The sequence below is a fragment of the Berghia stephanieae genome, chromosome 6 (assembly GCF_034508935.2).
Source record: "Berghia stephanieae isolate SIO BIC M18660-M18661 chromosome 6, UCSD_Bste_1.3, whole genome shotgun sequence".
NCBI classification, from domain to species: Eukaryota; Metazoa; Mollusca; class Gastropoda; order Nudibranchia; family Aeolidiidae; genus Berghia; species Berghia stephanieae.
This window is the reverse complement of record NC_088365.1, coordinates 49,763,082-49,781,946: the sequence shown is the minus strand read 5'-3', so window position 1 is coordinate 49,781,946 and position 18,865 is coordinate 49,763,082. Positions and strand designations below refer to the sequence as shown.

General features: G+C 35.0%; 3 protein-coding genes across 7 annotated transcripts in view; 2 read left to right on the top strand and 1 right to left on the bottom strand.

Annotated features, from left to right (window-relative positions):
• LOC144975199 (TBC1 domain family member 22B-like) overlaps positions 1-6,629 on the top strand; it is a 42,167-nt gene extending 35,538 nt beyond the window's left edge. For 2 of the 3 annotated variants that reach the window (XM_078919034.1, XM_078919035.1), the window contains one exon: positions 440-4,232. In XM_078919034.1, coding sequence (XP_078775160.1) covers positions 440-574 — 135 coding nt within the window. In that variant the 3' untranslated portion in view covers positions 575-4,232. Of the gene's footprint in view, positions 1-439 lie in introns of all 3 variants that reach the window. The other variant, XM_078919032.1, reaches the window with a different exon arrangement.
• The window catches only part of LOC144975196 (actin-related protein 8-like), a 407,315-nt gene that overhangs the window by 32,733 nt on the left and 355,717 nt on the right, over positions 1-18,865 (top strand). The gene's annotated exons all lie outside the window — the stretch shown is intronic.
• LOC144975198 (glucose-6-phosphate 1-dehydrogenase-like) overlaps positions 6,320-18,865 on the bottom strand; it is a 68,602-nt gene continuing 56,056 nt past the window's right edge. The window contains exon 14 of the mRNA XM_078919030.1: positions 6,320-8,037. Coding sequence (XP_078775156.1) covers positions 7,758-8,037 — 280 coding nt within the window. The 3' untranslated portion in view covers positions 6,320-7,757. The remainder of the gene's footprint in view (positions 8,038-18,865) is intronic.

Here is an 18,865-nt window from a genome sequence, read left to right as displayed (position 1 = left end):
TATTTTAGACATCAGTCAGTGTGATTATATTTTTTTGTCCTTGGGTCAACTGATACAGAATGATGATTTCCATGTTCCATGAAATATTTTACAGACCTGTGGTACTTATGACCACATCAGACTCTTGGGAGTTGGAGACAGAAGTCAGGAGGGGGGGGGTCCGCGGTATGGTCTTCGCTTCGTACCCGAAAGGTACCAAGTTTGGATGGGGTTTTTTTTTCATTATTAAATTCCAGATAGTCGACAGTATGTATTTATGTCTTTATTGTTTTTTGTTGTTGGCTGAAGAAGGGTTTTAAGCCCGAAACGTTCCGTGTTTCGTATTTTGTTCTTTTATTTTTTTATTTTTTTTGAAGCTGTTATATTCATTTTTGTTTAATACTTTTTAGGGTTTATTTCCAAATTTTGTGAAAACTTTCAAACTTCTTTTCTGTATTAGGGCATCCTGATGCTTCTCCAAAACCTGCCAACACTGCACTGGAGGGACAAAGAAATGAGTGAGTTGTTGGCTGAAGCGTACAAGCTCAAGTATATGTTTGCAGATGCACCCAGGCATTTGGTGCCGAAGTCTTGACGACAGTTCATCTCCTGTTTGTTTGAATTGGCCAGTGTATGCGGATGTGTGTGTTTGTGTCCAGTGGGTATTTGTATGTGTGTGTGTGTGTGTATGCATACCTGCCAACCCTTCCGGTTTGGTGGAATCATTCCTATTTTCACTCTTCCTTTTTGTACTATTCCGGTATTGTCTCTAAAATTCTGATTTAAAAAAATTATGATATGGTGAGAATAAGAAAGAGGAGGGGGGGGGGGGGGGGGAAAGAAGTGAAATTCCTATTTTTTTTGTCTCAAATTCCTATTTTCAGGCGTTCTGATTCCACTTTTGGAATGTGAAGGGTTGGCAGGTCTGGTGTATGTATGTGTTGGCGTGTGTATGTGTGTTATAAAATGTTTTTATTTTATGGATTTTTTTTCTTTTAAGAGATGGAAAGGTTGGTGTTATGAATACAACAGTTGGATATGTCAGGACAGATATGAAGTGTGTGTGTTTTGTTTTTGTGTGGACTAGTAGATCTTAAACAAATATTTATTCACCATCGAATGTAAGTTAGTGCAATCACATAGGTTTGTTTGGGGGTAAGATTGAAGCATAACCTGAGGACATTCCTCATGCCATATATTTCATGTCTGTGAGTGTGTGTTTGTGTATATGTGTGTGTCTCAACACATCTCTATAACAGTATTGAATGTGTGCCAGTGGGTTACGTGTGTTGTTTTGAGGGGGGTGGAGCACAAACGAGGAGACTTCTTTTCTTATACAATTTAGGCCATTGCAAACTTGACTACATGCTGAGCAGTCAAAATACTGGGCCCTCTAGATTTTGAATATAGTTCTCTATGTTTTTCGCACAGAAGGTTTAAAACGTGCATGGCATTGCACAATGTAACAGTGTTATTCTATGTGTCACTACGTGAGAACATTGTGTTTGATATTCATAAACTGGAGGGCCACCAGATCTGGCTGGGAGGCATAGAATGAAGGGGTCTGTTGTTGAATCGCATTTTGAAAGCACTCGTCGTCCCACACTCGTCGTCCCACCAATCAGAAGCCTCAGTGCAATCATTGTTAATGGTCACAAAAGATCACGGATAAAATGACTGGGGGTGGGGGATTTAAAAAGACAGTGAAAACTATGCAATGGCACCAAATATCTGCCATTTACGCTGATTAAATACAGATTATATTTTACGTCTAGATTTAGCCCTTTTTGTTCTTTTTTTTTTTTTAAATTTTAGATTGACTACTCATATTACAGCGGAAATGCATTTTTTTAAAATTTGATGGTTACTGCAAGAGCAAACCGTTTGGTTTTTGTGTTTTTTAATGCGTGTGTCTGTAATTCTGTCTGTGTGCATTTGTGTTTAGAGACAGTGATAAGGGTTTATGAGTATTGTGGCTTCGGAAAGATCATTTTCTTGTTGTTGTTGTTGTTGTTGTTACCTTCCCTTAGTGATGGTAAAGGGTCCTCAATGAGTCAATGTTGTTATATTTTGGTATACTTAGATCATTACAATATGCTCATATAATTTAATATAAAATTATCATGTGATATATGCTTATGGATTTAAATATTTGTGTGTGATGGTGGAGAGATTTGTGTGGTGTGAGAGAGAGAGAGAAGGAGGGAAAGAGAGAGAGAGAGAGATAGTCTCCATATGATTGTATCAAAATGTCTATCAACAACAGATTAGCACATATGTTCAATGTGATACAGATGCATAGTTGTGGTATTCAGAAGATATGCTTGGATTATGTGGGAGCTGCAGCGTAATCTTTGTATGCACACTCAAGACATTGGCCATACACTGACAAAACATTTTTTTTTTCTTTTTCTTTTAAAATTTTTTTTTTTTTCATTTTAATAGAACACTTTCTCTTCGTGTATCAGAGTTTGTCAGAAAAAAGTCTCGAGCCTGAAACTTCAAAGAGACAAATTAGGGAGGCAGGCACTGGTGTAAGATCTGAAATAGTATGTGTGACACAGTGCCAGAAAAAGGAGAGGAAAAATCAGCCTGTCTTAACTGAGACAGAAAAGGATGATTTTCTTTTCATATTTTTCTTTCTGATTTTTCTGGCACTGTTTCATATACACTATTGCAGATTTTTAAACCTGAAACTTCAAAGGTTGAACATTTTTTTGACAAGTTGGTATCGCAACCTATTGATATATGAAGTGAAAGTTTTCTTATAAAATAGAAAGAAAACTGTGTTTTGTAAGTTAATGGCTATATATTGTTATTATTACGCACTTTTGAAGAGTTTTTTTTTTTTTTTTTTTTTTTTAACCTTTCCTCCAAAATGAGGAGAGATTGAAGTGATAAAATTGGTTGTGTCCTAATGAGCTCTTTATTGACTGACAATCCGAATCCTAATGGAATTGAAAAGCTGCAGTGTAGAGTTTGTTTTCCCCTTTACTGCCACTGTTCTGTTTTATAAAGATATGTTATACTTTGTCGATGGCGGCTGATTTTTGTTCAGCCTTTACCTGTCTTTTTTTTAAATATATAAATATATAAAAGCTTTATGTAAAGCTCCACCAATTTCAGCAAATTATATTTTTCTTGAATGAAAAGGGAAGAGGATGGGGGGAGGGCTGAGTCGGTTCATCCTTGATTGTTGTTCACACTTTATTTAGATGATTCAAGACAGTTATTAACCACCCTAACTCTCATTCAATCCTAGAGATTTTTGCTACCTTTTCAGAATTGGAAAAATGTATTAAAAATGATCATGTACATAGATGGTTTTATTTAACTACCATTAACATGCAAAAACTAAAAAACATTAGCTTTGATACTACACCTATAATTTGTTTCCGAAAAATGTCATCAATAAGCATGGGGTAAAAGTAACTGGGTAAACTACGGATTTAGTATGTGTTAGGGTTAGGTGAGTAATAGCACACCCTAAGGAAAGGAATATGTCTTGTTATATTATGCCAGTGGAACACGGAACACACACTCTTCCAAAACTTTCTCTGTCCTCACTAAAGTTTTATGTGTCTACACTCGAGTTCACCTGCAGCTTTTTCAGTCTCATCCAATAAGCAAACGACATTACTTCTTTGTCACGTACCTACCTACCTACCCTGCTCACAAATGTTGTGATGATACAAAAATTGATGCTCTCAAATGAATATGAAATTTTATGTCATTTTTATTTAATCAGATCTCGTCAGGTCTCTCAATATTTGTTACCTATCCTCTCAAAATGGTATCATGGTCAGGATAACCGGATGTCAAAAATTTAAATTAAAGTTAAAATGTGAACCATCGTCTCAAAACAGTATTATTGTGTGGCTATGTGGTCTTGTGGTATGACTCTCGCTTTCGGATCAGAAGGTCCTGGGTTCGACTTCGCTCTGCGCATAGTTGAGTCCTTGGAAAACACTCTTTACTCACATTTCATTTTCCTACTGTAATCAGGTGTAAAATAAGTACCTAGCCATTAACAGTGTAGTCTATATAGGAAAAAAAATTGTAATTTCGCCTAACAGGCGTTCTACATAGTCTCATTCTACATGTTACTTGTTGCTGTTGGACAGAGACCCCTTCTGGGTGGGGATCCTGACCTCCCATAGTGGTTCATCCCCACATAACACTATTTTGAGATGATCGGTCACAATTGAACAGAAATTTGAGGTGTTACTATTTTAAAAATTTATTTTTAAAAATTGAGCTTTTATATAGAGCAATATCCACTAAACGTGCTCAAAGCGCTTTACAAGAGGTCCCTGGCCAACAGCAACACTTAACATGTAGGACGGGACATGACGCCTGTTATGAGATATTATAATTTTTTTCGGACAGAGACAACGCTGTTAAGCAGCCAGGTACTCATTTTACATCTGAGTAAGGTGAGAGAATGTGAGTAAAGATTCTCAAAAGCAAGTGTCATACCACAAAATCCACATAGCCACACATGACTATTTTGTCATCGTAAGAATCCCAATCCATTGCGTTGGGTAAAACATAACATGAACCAAAGTATCAATTTAAAAAAAAAAAAAATTTTTAAACCATAAATTCAGTTTTTAGCATCTTGACACAATACGGTTTAGAAGCAATTGGTCACGTTTTGCCACTGGCCTTGTCCAGACCTCCCTATTACTGCAAAAAAATTCGTCAAGTTGCGTAATTTAGGCTCCAATTTCATAACTTCATTAGCATTTCTAAGTCAGTGGAACTTATTGAAATCAAAACTTGATGCCAGAGTACATAATTTTAAGGATTTTGAAGTGTTACTCAATCATTTTGAGGGTAAATTGTTGATCAAGGAAGTTAACAATAGCGGCTACTCTTTTTTTATATATATCCTAAAAAATGACGATTTTTTTTTTTTAATTTTCAAGTTGGCAGGTCTCGCCTAGGGCTAAGTCATGACTGTAATGGTTCCTATCTGTGCCATGTCCATCCTCATTATTTACCAATAGCAGTCATTGGCAGGCAGCAGCACAAAATATGGCCATTAAGACAGTCCATCATTATGGATATATTATTGCTGCCATGTATTTTCTTTTTTTTAAAATGAAGATCATGAAATTGTAAAGTCTCTTGTGCAAATGAAAATAGAAATGAAAGAGTGATAGGCTAATGAAAAGGCTTCGTATGGGAACAATACAGACAATGGATGTTTCGGGTACAAACCCTTCGTCAACACAACAATAAACAAATTAACATGGAAAACAAATTTTATTTGTTTTCCACGTTAGTTTGATTACTGTTTTGGGCTTAAAATACCCTTCTTCAGCCAAAAACAAAAAATTAAAAGCATTATTACACCACTTAAAATCCCAACAGTTGGCAGAGAAATATCGGGCACGCTGTCCGCAAGTTCTTTTCGGAGACAACCGTGCCAAATATCTCTCTAATATTTGTCTGGACTTAAGCGATGTATTAAAATTTTTATAGTTTTTGTTTTATTTTAATTGGCTGAAGTAGGATTTTGAACCCGAAACATTCTGTGTTTGGTTTTTGTTCTATTTCGAAGCTGTAAATAACAATTTGAAATTGAATGTAAGCTTCATTTTAATATATGAAAACATAAAATGGACGTTTCGGGTTCCCCTTTCTCAACTTTTTTTGTTGATAAAGGGGAAACCTGAAACGTCCATTTTATCTGTTTTCGTATATTGATTTGAAGCTTAACTTACTTTTCAATTTCACATTGTTATATATTTCTTTGAGCTTCGAGCAGTAACATTTACATTACCCAGTATTCTATTTCGAAGCCGTTATATTCAGTTTTTGTTCAATATTTGGAAAAGGGAAATCAAACTGGAACTTGCGGGTTAGTGCCTTAGCTTTCTGCAATTTTTTATTTTTTTTCAATTTTTCCCTCTCATTTTTAAAAGATCACTGGTGTCACTTCTGTGGCCCCTAGGGTTGATTTCCATTGGTATATTATATCACTACCTTGTCAATTCACGAAATGACTGGCCTCTTTAACTCACCCAACCCTAACACCGACTATATCCGTAGTTTACCAGGGGTTACTTTTACCCCATGCCTATTTATTACATTTTTCTGAGACAAATGAAAGGCGTAGTATCAAAGCTTATGTTTTTAGTTTTTACATGTTAATGGTAGTTGAATAAAACTATCTAAGTACATGCTCATTTTTAATACATTTTTTCCAATTTTGAAAAGTAGCAAAAATCCCTAGGATTGAGTGAGTTAATGATGCAATCAGTCATGTTCATAACCTTTTATCTTTGCACCAGACACCCACTTTGTACTTCTTAGAATTAATGGCGTTTATTTGATAATGGTAGGTTTCATTGCTTTAGATAATTCTTACCGGACATTTTCAATATTATTACTCTGTGCTCAACCCACTCTTATTGGAATCTAAACTGTTTTTAATTCAACAACATCGTACTCATATTATGAATGCTAGGAAAAGGGAGAGAGAGAGCGAGAGAAGATAAAAATTGTATATTATACTCTATATTATTAAAATGTGTATTTATTACGGATAAATATTGGAAGGGATAAACAAAATAAACACTGAAAATGAAAACATTTAAAAGAAAAAAAAAATCAATAGATATATACACTGTAAACTTTCATTTACTGCCTTCGTGTTTGTGTGTGTTTTGGCATGTCTTGGGTATTTCTTATCAACAGACTGGGTGAGGTTCCCGACGACCCATACTGGGTGGGGTTCCTGACCTCCCATAGTGGGCAGGGAGGCACTTACTGTGTCTTCTATCCCCCTTTATCTTTTTTCCAACATGCTTTCTGTCTTTGTCTTGGGATGAAATTACTTGGTTTTGTCCTGGCGCTGGCCGGATACCCTAGCTGGGAGGTAAACAGTCAAATGTATAGTTAGTTTTGGGAGATGATATTTTTTGTCTTTTAAATCATCTCTCTGTTATGCACTGTATCAATTTATTTACATATTATATATGATTTGTTAACATTTGAGTGTATTCCAGTGGGCAGGGAGGTATTTGCTGTGTCTTCTATCCCCCTCTACCTGTTTTCCAATATGCTTTCTGTATTTGTTTTGGATTGAGATTACTTGGTTTTGTCCTGGCCGAAGTCCTAGCTGGGAGGGAAACAATCAAATGCATAGTTGTTTTGGGAGATATTTTTTTCCTTGTAAATCATCTCTCTTTTATGCATTGTATTATGTTTAGTTTAAATATTATATATGATTTGTAAACATTTGAGTGTATTCCTCTTAGTTGGGACCTGTGCTTGTGTCTGGGTGAGACTGTTAGGTGATCTCAAACTAAGTACTTTGGCGGTATGCTCTTGGAATCTACATCTGTTCTCTATTTGAACCAATTCCCCTTTGTCTCACCTTTTCTTTTGTGCTTTAATTATAATTCTAGAACTTTTTACTATCCCATTTTTTTTCCTTTTTACTGGCACTGATATGACCTTAATGTGTTGCAAGTGCCGTAAAACTCATAAAAACAATACAAAGGAACATTATCAACAGATGATCGCTAAAAAGAAAAGAAAAACAGGCGGAAGGTAGATGAATGCACAGCTGTTGTGGTCGTCCCAGCCCACCATGATGAATATGTTGCTGCTGGAGGGAAGCTTGAAGAAATGTATAACAAAAGGAAATGAAATGGATGCTTCATTTTAATCAACGAAGACAAATAATGTGGACGTTTCGGGTTTCCCCTTTAACAACAAAACAACTGTGTGGGGTTCTTTGTTCTCCCATGGTAAGCAGGAGGTTACTTGCGGTGTCTTCTATCCCCCATATCTGTTTTCCGAGTAGCTTTTTGTCTTTGCCTCGGAATGAGATTACTTAGTTTTGACCCACCCTGCCTGGAGTCCTTGACTTTGGATTGTCGTCGTCTTCTTCTTCTTCTTCTTCTTCTTCTCATGTCTGTAACTTCAAATTGTGAAGATTCTACAGACCACGGTATTTTTCTTTCATTGGATATGTGAGACAATTCCACTGTCTCAATGTCGATGGTATGAATGATTACAAGTGGGCATTGATGATCAGACCTGCAAAAATATGCACATCGGTTTAAGAATTAAAAAACAAATCCTTATAATTTTAAAAAATAAAATAACAATTAGACTTGTTCAGATATAATAAGCATATTAGTTTATTAATATTAATATCATTGATATTGGTCTGTTTATAAAACAGAGATCACAATCATTTAATTAAGAAGTATAAAAGTAAAAACTATTGTTATAAATTATACTGGGGAAAAAAACATCAAAATATATTCATCACAAAAAAAGAAAATCTGATCAAATTATAAATTCTATGATTATGAACAAATTTAATACATATTGGAATACCGGTGTAAAATGTCTTTACAAAACGAAACAAAAATAAAAATAAATTAGATATTTAAACCCTTTTCCTCTTTAACATAAAAGGCACTTCTTTCCACAAACAATCTTGAAAAAAAAAAGAATTTGCATTATTCTATATAATATAATATTCCAATGTTATCTTCGTTACAAAGAGATTAGGAAACACTACTCGCTGGATTATCGCACGCCGTCGAGAAACGCCAAAAAGCGTGCTAGTGCTAGACAAAAACAGAAAGCAACATAGGAAACCGATATAGGGGGATAGAAGACACAAAGTGACGTCATGCCCACCATGGGAAGTCAAATTGTTTGAAGAAAATTGGATTGTAAAAACATTCTAGATGTACACTTAAAAGGACTGAGGAAAAAGTAAGACAAAGGGGAATGGTTCAAATGGGGAATTAATGCAGATTCGGTGTACTTCGTCTGAAATTACCTAAAAGTCTCACCACAAAGAGAAATACAAATATTTACAAATATGTTGAAAAAAAAATTACATAACAGTTAATAACAGATGATTTACAAGGAAACAAATATCATCTTCTAAAACTATAACTAAACATTCGACTGTTTCCCTCACAGCCAAGGACTCCGGCCAGTGTCAGGACAAAACTAAGTAATCTCGTTCCAAGACAGAGACAGAAAGTAATTGGAAAACATATAGAGGGGGATAGAAGGCAAGCAAAAACCTCCCTGCCCACTATGGGAGGTCTGGAATCCCACCCAGTGGGAAGTCAAGGACCCCAACCAGAAACATTGGGTCGCGTATAACGCATCTCAAACAAAGCATTGCATTTGCATTCTTTTTGTTTTTGGACTTTTAGAGCGTCAGTGCTTGTAAATAAGTTAAGATGAATGGTCTTAATTAAGTAAAATTGTGCTTTAAAATGCCCGGTCCAAAGATGTTATTACTGTTATCATTATCAACATGACTCCCGAGGTACAATTGTCAATATCATCATCGGCATAGTCACAGCCATCAACAACGGAAAAATAATCACAGATTTTAAGCACTCTCATACATAGTTGAAGCATACACCAACCACAGACAAAAGAAAATGAACCAAAAAAATATAATTTCCCAAAGCTATAACTTTACATTTGACTTTGACTGTTTCCCTCCTTAGCCAGGACAAAACTAAGTAAGACAGAAAGCAATGGGAAAACAGATACAGGGGGATAGAAGACACAGCAAGTACCTCCCTGCCAACCATGGGAGGTCGGATACCACACCCAGCTAAGTACTGTAATCTCCTTCCAAGACAAAGACAGAGAGCTATTCGAAAACAAACAGATGAGGACAGAAGACAGTAAGTACCGCCCTGCCCACTATGGGAAGGGATGGGGTTTAAAAAAAACCACCCAGTTATTTATTTTGTATGCAATTTATAAAACAACTAGAAATAACATCATTTACGGATAAATCGTGACTTTATCACAAACGATAATATGTGAAATCCTTCATTACCATACATTGTGTCAAGACTGATTTTTGCTGATATGTTTTGTTTGTTTATAACGGTTTTACAGCGCTTGCAACACATTAAGGTCACATTCACATCAGAGCCAGTAAAAAAGAAGAGAATGGATTAGTAAAAGGTCTAGAATTACCAATTAAAGCGCCCAAGGAAAGGTTAGGCGGGGGGGGGGGGGGGGAATAGGTTCAAATAGGAAACATAGATTCCAAGAGCACATTATCATAGTACTTAGTTAAAGATTACCTAAAAGTCTCATCCAGGCACAAGTACAGGTCCCCGCTAAGAGGAGTACACTCAAATATTTACAAATCATATATGATATGTAAACAAAGCATAATACAGTGCATAACAGAGAGATGGTTTACAAAACTAAAAGCATCATCTCCCAATTTGACTGTTTCCCTCCCAGCTAAGGTATCCGGCCATGGCCATGACAAAATCAAGTAATCTCATTCCAAGACTAAGACAGAAACATGTCGGAATACAGATAATATTATATGGGGATAGAAGATGCAGTAAGTACCTCCCTGCCCGCTATGGGAGGTCAGGACCCTACCCAGTTTTTGCTGATATGATAGTATGTGAAACGTGTTGCTTACGATAATACATGACATCAACGACGATTTAGTAGTATAACGCCGGAAATGCCTGAGTATTCTGGAACATTCTTGGCAATGTCAATAAAGAACAACATGATAGATAAATGCATATACATAATTATTTGCAACAATTCAAATGTTGAAAAAAAAACCCACAAACAAACCAATAAATGTTAAGTCACTTTTTTAAATCTAAATTTTTGTTGTTTTAAAAAAAAAAAATATGTCGCCTTCAGCACTATTATTACATCATTAATTTTATCGTCAGCCACAAGGAAGATGATAGAGAAACAGTTGTAGTATTTCAAGGTAAAAGCAACCAATGAAAAACTAGGAAATGTGACTGGTTCAAATATGGAGCAGAGGATTCCATGAGCAATCCACCGATGTGCCTATTTTGACATGACCTAAAAGTCTATCTCGCTATGAAGGAAACACTCAAATGTTTACAAAGTATAACAAATTCAAAACTAATATCTTATAATTATTATAAGATACATAACAGAGAGAGATGATTTACAAGAAAAAAAAATATATCACCTCTCAAATAAAAGGAAACGTATATTTTTAAGTTTCACTCTCAGCAAAGGATCGCTGTCAGGGCCAGAACAAAACCAAGCAATTCCAATCTAGAATAAAGACAGAAAGCAGCATGGATAAGGAAAACAGATATGAGGGGATAGAAGACACAGCAAGTGACCTCTCTTCCTACTATGGGAGGTCAGAGGACCCCGCCCAGGGAACATTCTTGGCGCTTTCAGTAAAAACCAACATCATAGATAAATGCATATAATTTATGTGTCATAATCAGACTTGGAAATGGATCCCTTGGAAATACTGTCCAAGTCGGTTTATTGGAACGGCTCGGTTCCCAACAAATCGCCCCAATTAACTCTCTCCTGAACAGCTATTTTCAGAATTTGACCCAAACCTCCAGAAAAATTAGCTCTGCAACACAGTGTCAAGTTTTTATAGCTATAACTAGCAACAAAACGAAATCAGAATAAGAAAAACTGTTGGTTGTATCGTAACGATTGTGACGATTTTTCCTATAGGTTTTACGGAGAGGTTTAAGCGACGTCCCCAATATCGGCTTGGACTGTGTATATATACATAAAGGTGAGAAGGCTTTTATTACGGAAGTTCAGTACATACATGATCCGTTGGTGAAGTTGGAAAATTTTGATTTAATTAATTAATGTCTAACAAAATATAAACTGTGCGAGAAAATGCTATTTATACATTATACTTCTTCTGAAGCCAATAAAGTATACATAACTGATTGTTTGGGTAGCAGCAAATTTGACAAAGACACACACGCACAAACACACACACACACACTAACCCACACGCTCATATATTATATTATAAGCAACTGGTGAAACATCAAATACTTTCGCTAAAGCAGAAGAGATATACAATGACAAACACAGTTTTCTTAAACCTGAGACTTCAAATCAGTTATGTAAAATGTTGGTGGGAGGTCATCCCTGATCTATTGAAAATCCATATATTATCTGAATTAAATTTATCAACCCAAGTTGGCATGTTTTAACTCTCTCCTTACCAGCCATTTTCAGGATTTTCTCCAAAACTGCACACCCAACTAACACAAAAATATATCTTTTTATCACTCAATCACAACAGAAGTTCTTGCGATACATAATTTCTTTAGTAAAACATGCCCTACAACACACTGTTCATTTTCTTTAAATTTTACGATGTACAAATTAAATTTGAATAACAAAAATGTTGGTTGTATCGTAACGAACGTGACGATTTTCCTATAATTGATAAGGAGAGGGTTAAAATAAACGTCTGTCATTGTACAGTAAAACTGCGTCAGATGGCTTCACCGCCAACTCATAGCTTTCGAATTATTATGATATTATTATTATCTCTCCAAAACTTTCAGACACATTTAACCCTTTATCGACAAGACTGTTGTGTTTTTTTTTTCATGCATTTATGGAAGATGCCAGTCGCTTGATTTTTTTTTGGATTTTGTTTTTTTTTTGGTCAAGTTTGGGGTTGTCAGATTGATTTATTTATACCTTTGTATTATTGTTTACAAAATCTCTACCAGGTTAACTCACTCAACCCTAACACCGACTATTATCCGCAGTTTTACCCTAATTACTTTTACCCCATGCATATTTATGACATTTTTTCTGAGACAAATTATAGGCGTAGTATCAAAGCTCATGTTTTCCGTTTTTACGGGTTAATGGTAGTTAAATAAAACTATCTATGCACATGCTCATTTTTAATACATTTTTTTTCCAATTTTGAAAAGTAGCAAAAATCTCTAGGATTGAGTGAGTTAATTGATGTCAGAGTGTAAGAATGAGATTTTCATTATTTTATCCCAGACTTCCTGGCAACACAAAACCTATTGTTGTCTTTTGATCCTATGCATATAGGTAAAACACTCACAACATCCACCAGCCGGATATAACGTACCAACACATAACACGATGTGTAACGTCTATAGTCTGATTGATAAAATTCAATGAGAAGTACATAATCATTAAAATGGCTGTTTAAAAACAATAACAAAGAGCTGAGTGATGTCAATTCCGTTACTTCTATATTTTGATGGACTAAAGCAATCATTGTTTTGCAGTTTTTATTGTAAGCATAACGTTTTTATTTTGACACATTTTCATGACCTATCATTTCCGTCATGACTGCCCAATATTTATTTAATCAACGTTGACACTACCTCACTGAAAAGAGCAAGTTATGGAGTGAGATTTTTGTAAAGTTGAATCTTGCCAGTAAAGGGTTAAGCTTTAGCTGCAAACAATTAATTACTTATTTTAAAACAACATGAACATTACAGTTAACAATTTAAGTTATATAAAAATTAAAATAAAAAAATAGAGGGCCCAACTGCAGCCGGAATAATACAAAAATATATATAAGAGTGGATTTTTAAATGTAATAATATCCTGGAATTTGTTGAGTCAAAACAGACAGACTACAGCAAAACCTCACTGTAGCTCTTAATTTGGACCAGGGCAGATTTAGATGTAGGGCTATAGCAAGTTGGCAAAACATAACAAAACATTTTACGTATTTAATTTGGTACATTTTACGTTGGCAATGCGTGGAGGTTGATTGAAGTAGAGGGCAGAAAGCAGAGATTTTACTGTATATTTATTATGTTTTGGTATCTGCAATGTAATAAATGTCTACGGTACGTTATAAGAGTTATCATACATTACTGGGTCAACCTCAATCATCTGGTTGCAAAGAGAGATTCCATGGTTTAACAACAAGATTATACAGATACAATTTTTCCTTATCGTCATGGTCTCATAAGTCAGAGGTATATAGTAAATAAAAACTGAACATTTTAAAAAGTTCAGAATCAATTAAATAACAGTTTAAAAAAAAAAACAAAAAAAAACAATTCAGATTAATTCCCTTTTCTCTTCAAAACAATCTTAAAATAAAACAGAAGACCTATATAACGTAGAATCCACTAAATGTGCTCAAAGCGCTTTACTAGTGGTTCGTAGCCTGCAGCAACACTTATCATGTAGGACGAGACACGATGCCTGGTAGGCAATATTACAATATTTTCCAACAGAAACAAAACGCTGTTTACAGCCAGGTACTCATTTTACATGCGAGAACGGTGAGAGAATGTAAGTAAAGAGCCTTTTCCGAGGACTCAACTAAGCGCTGCTCAGAGCCGGTCACAAACCCTGGACCTTCCAATCCGAGGGCGAGAGTCATGCAACTGGACCACATAAACGGGAGAATCACATTATTCTGTTTTTTTAGTAAGGTAAATCTTTCAACAAAATGATGTATGTTTTGTTTGTTTGTTTTGTTTGTTTTTAAGGGTTTTACGGCACTTGCAACACATTTAGGTTATATCAGCGCCAGTAAAAAGGAAGAAAATGGGATAGTAAAAAGTTTCAGAATTACAATTAAAGCACCCAAAAAAAAGTAAGACAAAGGGGAACTGAGAACAAATAGGGATCAGATGTAGATTCCAAGAGCACACCACCAATGTACTTAGTTTGAAATCACCTACAAGTCTCATCCAGACACAAGCACAAAATCCAACAAAGAGGAATACACTCAAATGCTTACATTATACATTCAAAATAAAAATAATAATACATAACAGAGAGATGATTTCCAAGGAAAAAAATATCATCTCCCAAAACAATAACTATGCATTTGACTGTTTCCCTCCCAGCTAGGACTCCGGCCAGAGCCAGGACAAAACCAAGTAATCTCATTCCAAGACAAAGACAGAAAGCATGTTGGAAAACAGATATAAGGGGATAGAAGACACAGTATGTACCTCCCTGCCCGCTATGGGAGATGTATGTTTTGTCATGACATTTGCTCCTTATTAGAGTCACTCCAAATTAAGTCTTTAACCACAATAATTATAGCCTTTTTATAAAAGTATTCAACATGGAAAAAATAATAAATCATCATAAAGAAAATATAAAATAGACAGGTACAACTTAACGAAGGTTGTTGCATCAGCAGATTGTTCTTTCATCATAGGTAAGATAGCCCAAACATGTTCAATGGATCTAAAGAATGTTCAATTAGATTAAGCTGCTAGAAGCTGTAGACTGTAAACAGTAATAAAGAAAAATGAATATATAGCAACTTCGAAAAAGAACAAAATACCAAACACGAAATGTTTCGGGCTCAACATCCTTCTTCAGCCAACATATCTGTTAGATGAAGAAGTGTTATGAGCCCAAAACGTTCTATGCATGGTATTTTGTTCTCTTTCTTTTTTAAGTTGTTATATTCATTTTTTAAAAATCAATTAGATTTAAATATAATTTATCACAAGATGAGGGCTAACACTAGCAAACCAGCTCTCACATGAGAAAAATGAATCGAGTATTTCCATTTTCTTCGGATGGAAGCATGTGTCAACACAAACAGTCAACCAGCTACCTTAAACATTCATAATATATATATATATATATTAAGGCTAGTACAACAAAGGCTGTATTAAGCTATTCACTGCCATTTAAATGATGTAAAAAGGCACGAACATCATAATTCTAACATTGCCTATTCACAAATCACAAACTGATAGAATGGTCGAGATCATTATAATATAATATTATATATATATATATAATATATATATATATATATATATATATATATATATATATATATATATATATATGTATATATATGTATATATATTATATATATATATATATATATATATATATATATATATATATATATATATATATATATATATATATATCCACCATCTCAAAACGCTATTATGTCAGGATGAGTCAAGACTCCAAAAAGTGAATTTATAATTAATATGATACGGAATACGAATTTGGAGACATTTGCAATATATCAAAATATATTGTGTCGCCATAGTAAAGAATAAAAAATAACTCCCAGCTTTATATTGGTGGCTATAAATTCAATTTCTAGCGCATATCTCCTCCCGCACACATCATAACGTTTGGAGACGTTGGGTCAAATATTATTCTATAATGTGTAAATTTTGTTTGGGGGCATCGTTAATAAATAAAATGTGACCTGCCACCTTGATCTGGTATTATGTCATGATAAAGCAGATGTCAAAACCCAAGTTTTTAACCCAATCTTTGTTTGTTTGTTGTTTTTAAGGGTTTTACGGCGCTTGCAACACATTTAGGTTATATCAGCGCCAGTAAAAAGGAAGAAAATGGGATAGTAAAAAGTTATAGAATTACAATTAAAGCACCCAAGAAAAAGTAAGACATAGGGGAACTGGGAACAAATAGGGATCAGATGTAGATTCCAAGAGCATACCACCAATGTACTTAGTTTGAGATCACCTAAAAGTCTCATCCAGACACAAGCACAGGTCCCAACTAAGAGGAATACACTCAAATGTTTACCAATCATATGATATAATATGTAAACTCAACATAATACAATGCATAACAGAGAGATGATTTACAAGGAAAAAATATCATCTCCCAAAACTATAACTATACATTCGACTGTTTCCCTCCCAGCCAAGGAGCTCAGGCAAGGATCAGGACAAAACTAAGTAATCTCATTCCAAGACAAAGACAGAAAACAATTGGGAAACGGGTATGGGGGGATAGAAGACACAGTATGTACCTCGCTGCCCACTATGGGAGGTCAGGATCCCCACCCAGAACCCAATCTTTACCAACCATTGGAAAAAATCGATGGATTTGTTCCAAAGAACTTTTTTTGAAATTCAGATTTATTTTGTACATCACAATCTTTGAAGAAAAAGCTTTAATATACACATAAAAAAGCATAATGTTATTTCGTAAAGCTTGTTTTGTTTCACAAAATTATGTGTAGCCTATACTACTGGCTTTTCAGTTTGAAAGCAAAATATCAATCTTTGTATTATGTAGCTATCACATTTTTTTTTAAAATTCTGACAATTTTTTGTTTAATTGAGCTTTTATATACCGCAATATGCACTAAATGTGCGCAAAGCTTTACAAGAGGTCCCTGGCCAACAGCAACATTTAACAATTAGGACAAGACATGATGCCTGTTAAGCGATATTACAATTTTTTCGGACAGAGACAACGCTGTTAACGGCCAGGTACTCATTTTATACACGAGTACAGTGAGAGAATGTGAGTAAAGAGCTTTTTCCAAGAATTCAACTATGCGCCAAGCAAGGCTCGATCCCAGGACTTCTGATCCGAATGCGGTTGTCATACCACTATACCACATAGGCGTAATAATTGGTATGGAGAGAGTTGAGTTCAGAAATAAGAAATTTTAGCCTTGTTTCAGCTAAGGAAACAACATTAATTCTCACTGATAGAAAAATAATAAATTGAGCCTGAGTTCTAGATTTTTTACCATCATTTCAAATTTCAGCATTTATTTGTTCCACTTTCAGAAGTTTATGATATGAGTTTTGTTTGTTTTTTAAGGGTTTTACGGTACTTGCGACACATTTAGGTCATTTCACCACCAGTAAAAAGGAAGAAAATGGGATAGTAAAAAATCCTAGATTTACAATTGAAATCACACGAGAAAAAGTAAGACATAATGGAATGGTTCAAATAGGGAACAGGTGTAGATTCCAAGAGCACACTATCAGTATCAGTGTACTAGGTCTGAGATCACCTAAATGTCTTGTTTGTTTTTAAGGGTTTTACGGCGCTTGCAAAACATTTAGGTCATATCAGTGCCAGTAAAAAGGAAGAAAACTGGATAGCAAAAACATTCTAGAGGTACAATTAAAGGGACTTGAGGAATAAATAAGATAAGGGGAAAAGGTTCAAATAGGGAACAGATGTAGATTCCGAGAGCACACTATCAAAGTACTTAGTTTGAGATCACCTAAAAGTCACCAGACACCAGCACAAGTCCCCACCAAGAGGAATACACTCAAATGTTTACAAATCATATGTTAGGAATAAACCAAAATAACTACATAACAGAGAGATGATTTACAAAGAAAAAAATACCATCTCCATAAAATAATTATACATTTGACTGAGTCATGACAAAACCAAGTAATCTCATTCCAAAACAAAAACAGAAAGCAAGTTGGAAAATAGATTTAGGGGGATAGAAGACACAGTAAGTACCTCCCTGCCCACTATGGGAGGTCAGGAACCCCACCCAGGCCTAAATGTCTCATTCAGACACATGCAGAGAATCCTACCCAGAGGAATACACTCAGATGCTTGCAAAACATGATATTCAAAAGAAGAAAAAAAAAATGACAGTGCATATCAGAGAGATGATTTACAAGGAAAAAAAGATCATCTCCCAAAACTAATATGTACTATACATTTGACTGTTTCCTTCTCAGTCAAGGACCCCTGCCAGGGCCAAGACAAAACAAAGCAATTCCATCCCAAGAAAAAGACAGAAAGCAACTCAGAAAACAGATAAAGGGGGGATATAAGACATAGCAGGTCAAAAGCCCCCATTTAGAAATGTTAGGCTTGTTTCAGTTTAGGAAGCAACATTAATTCTCAGCAATAAAAAAAAAAATATTTATATAAAATGGGCCCGAGTTTCATATTTTAGACTAGATTCCAATTTCAGCATCGAGTCTACACCGACATAATACCATTTCCAGGTGATGGGTCACAACTAAAGGAATCACAAGAATTCGACACATGTTCAAGAGGAGAGCGGGGAGGGGGGGGGGGAGGGAAGAGAGAAAGTGCACTGCACATCCCGGTGATCCCTTTTGGTTGTCAATAGGTTTGATCAATTTTCTCGATTATAATATTTTTTTAAAATAACAATTGGTATTGAAATGCAGGCTTCAATTAATTAAACAAAGGCAGATACTGTGGATGTTTTGGGTTTCCCCTTCATCCCCTTTGATAAAGGGGAAACCCAAAACATCCACAGTATTCGTCTTCGTTTAAAATTAAAGCTTACATTTCA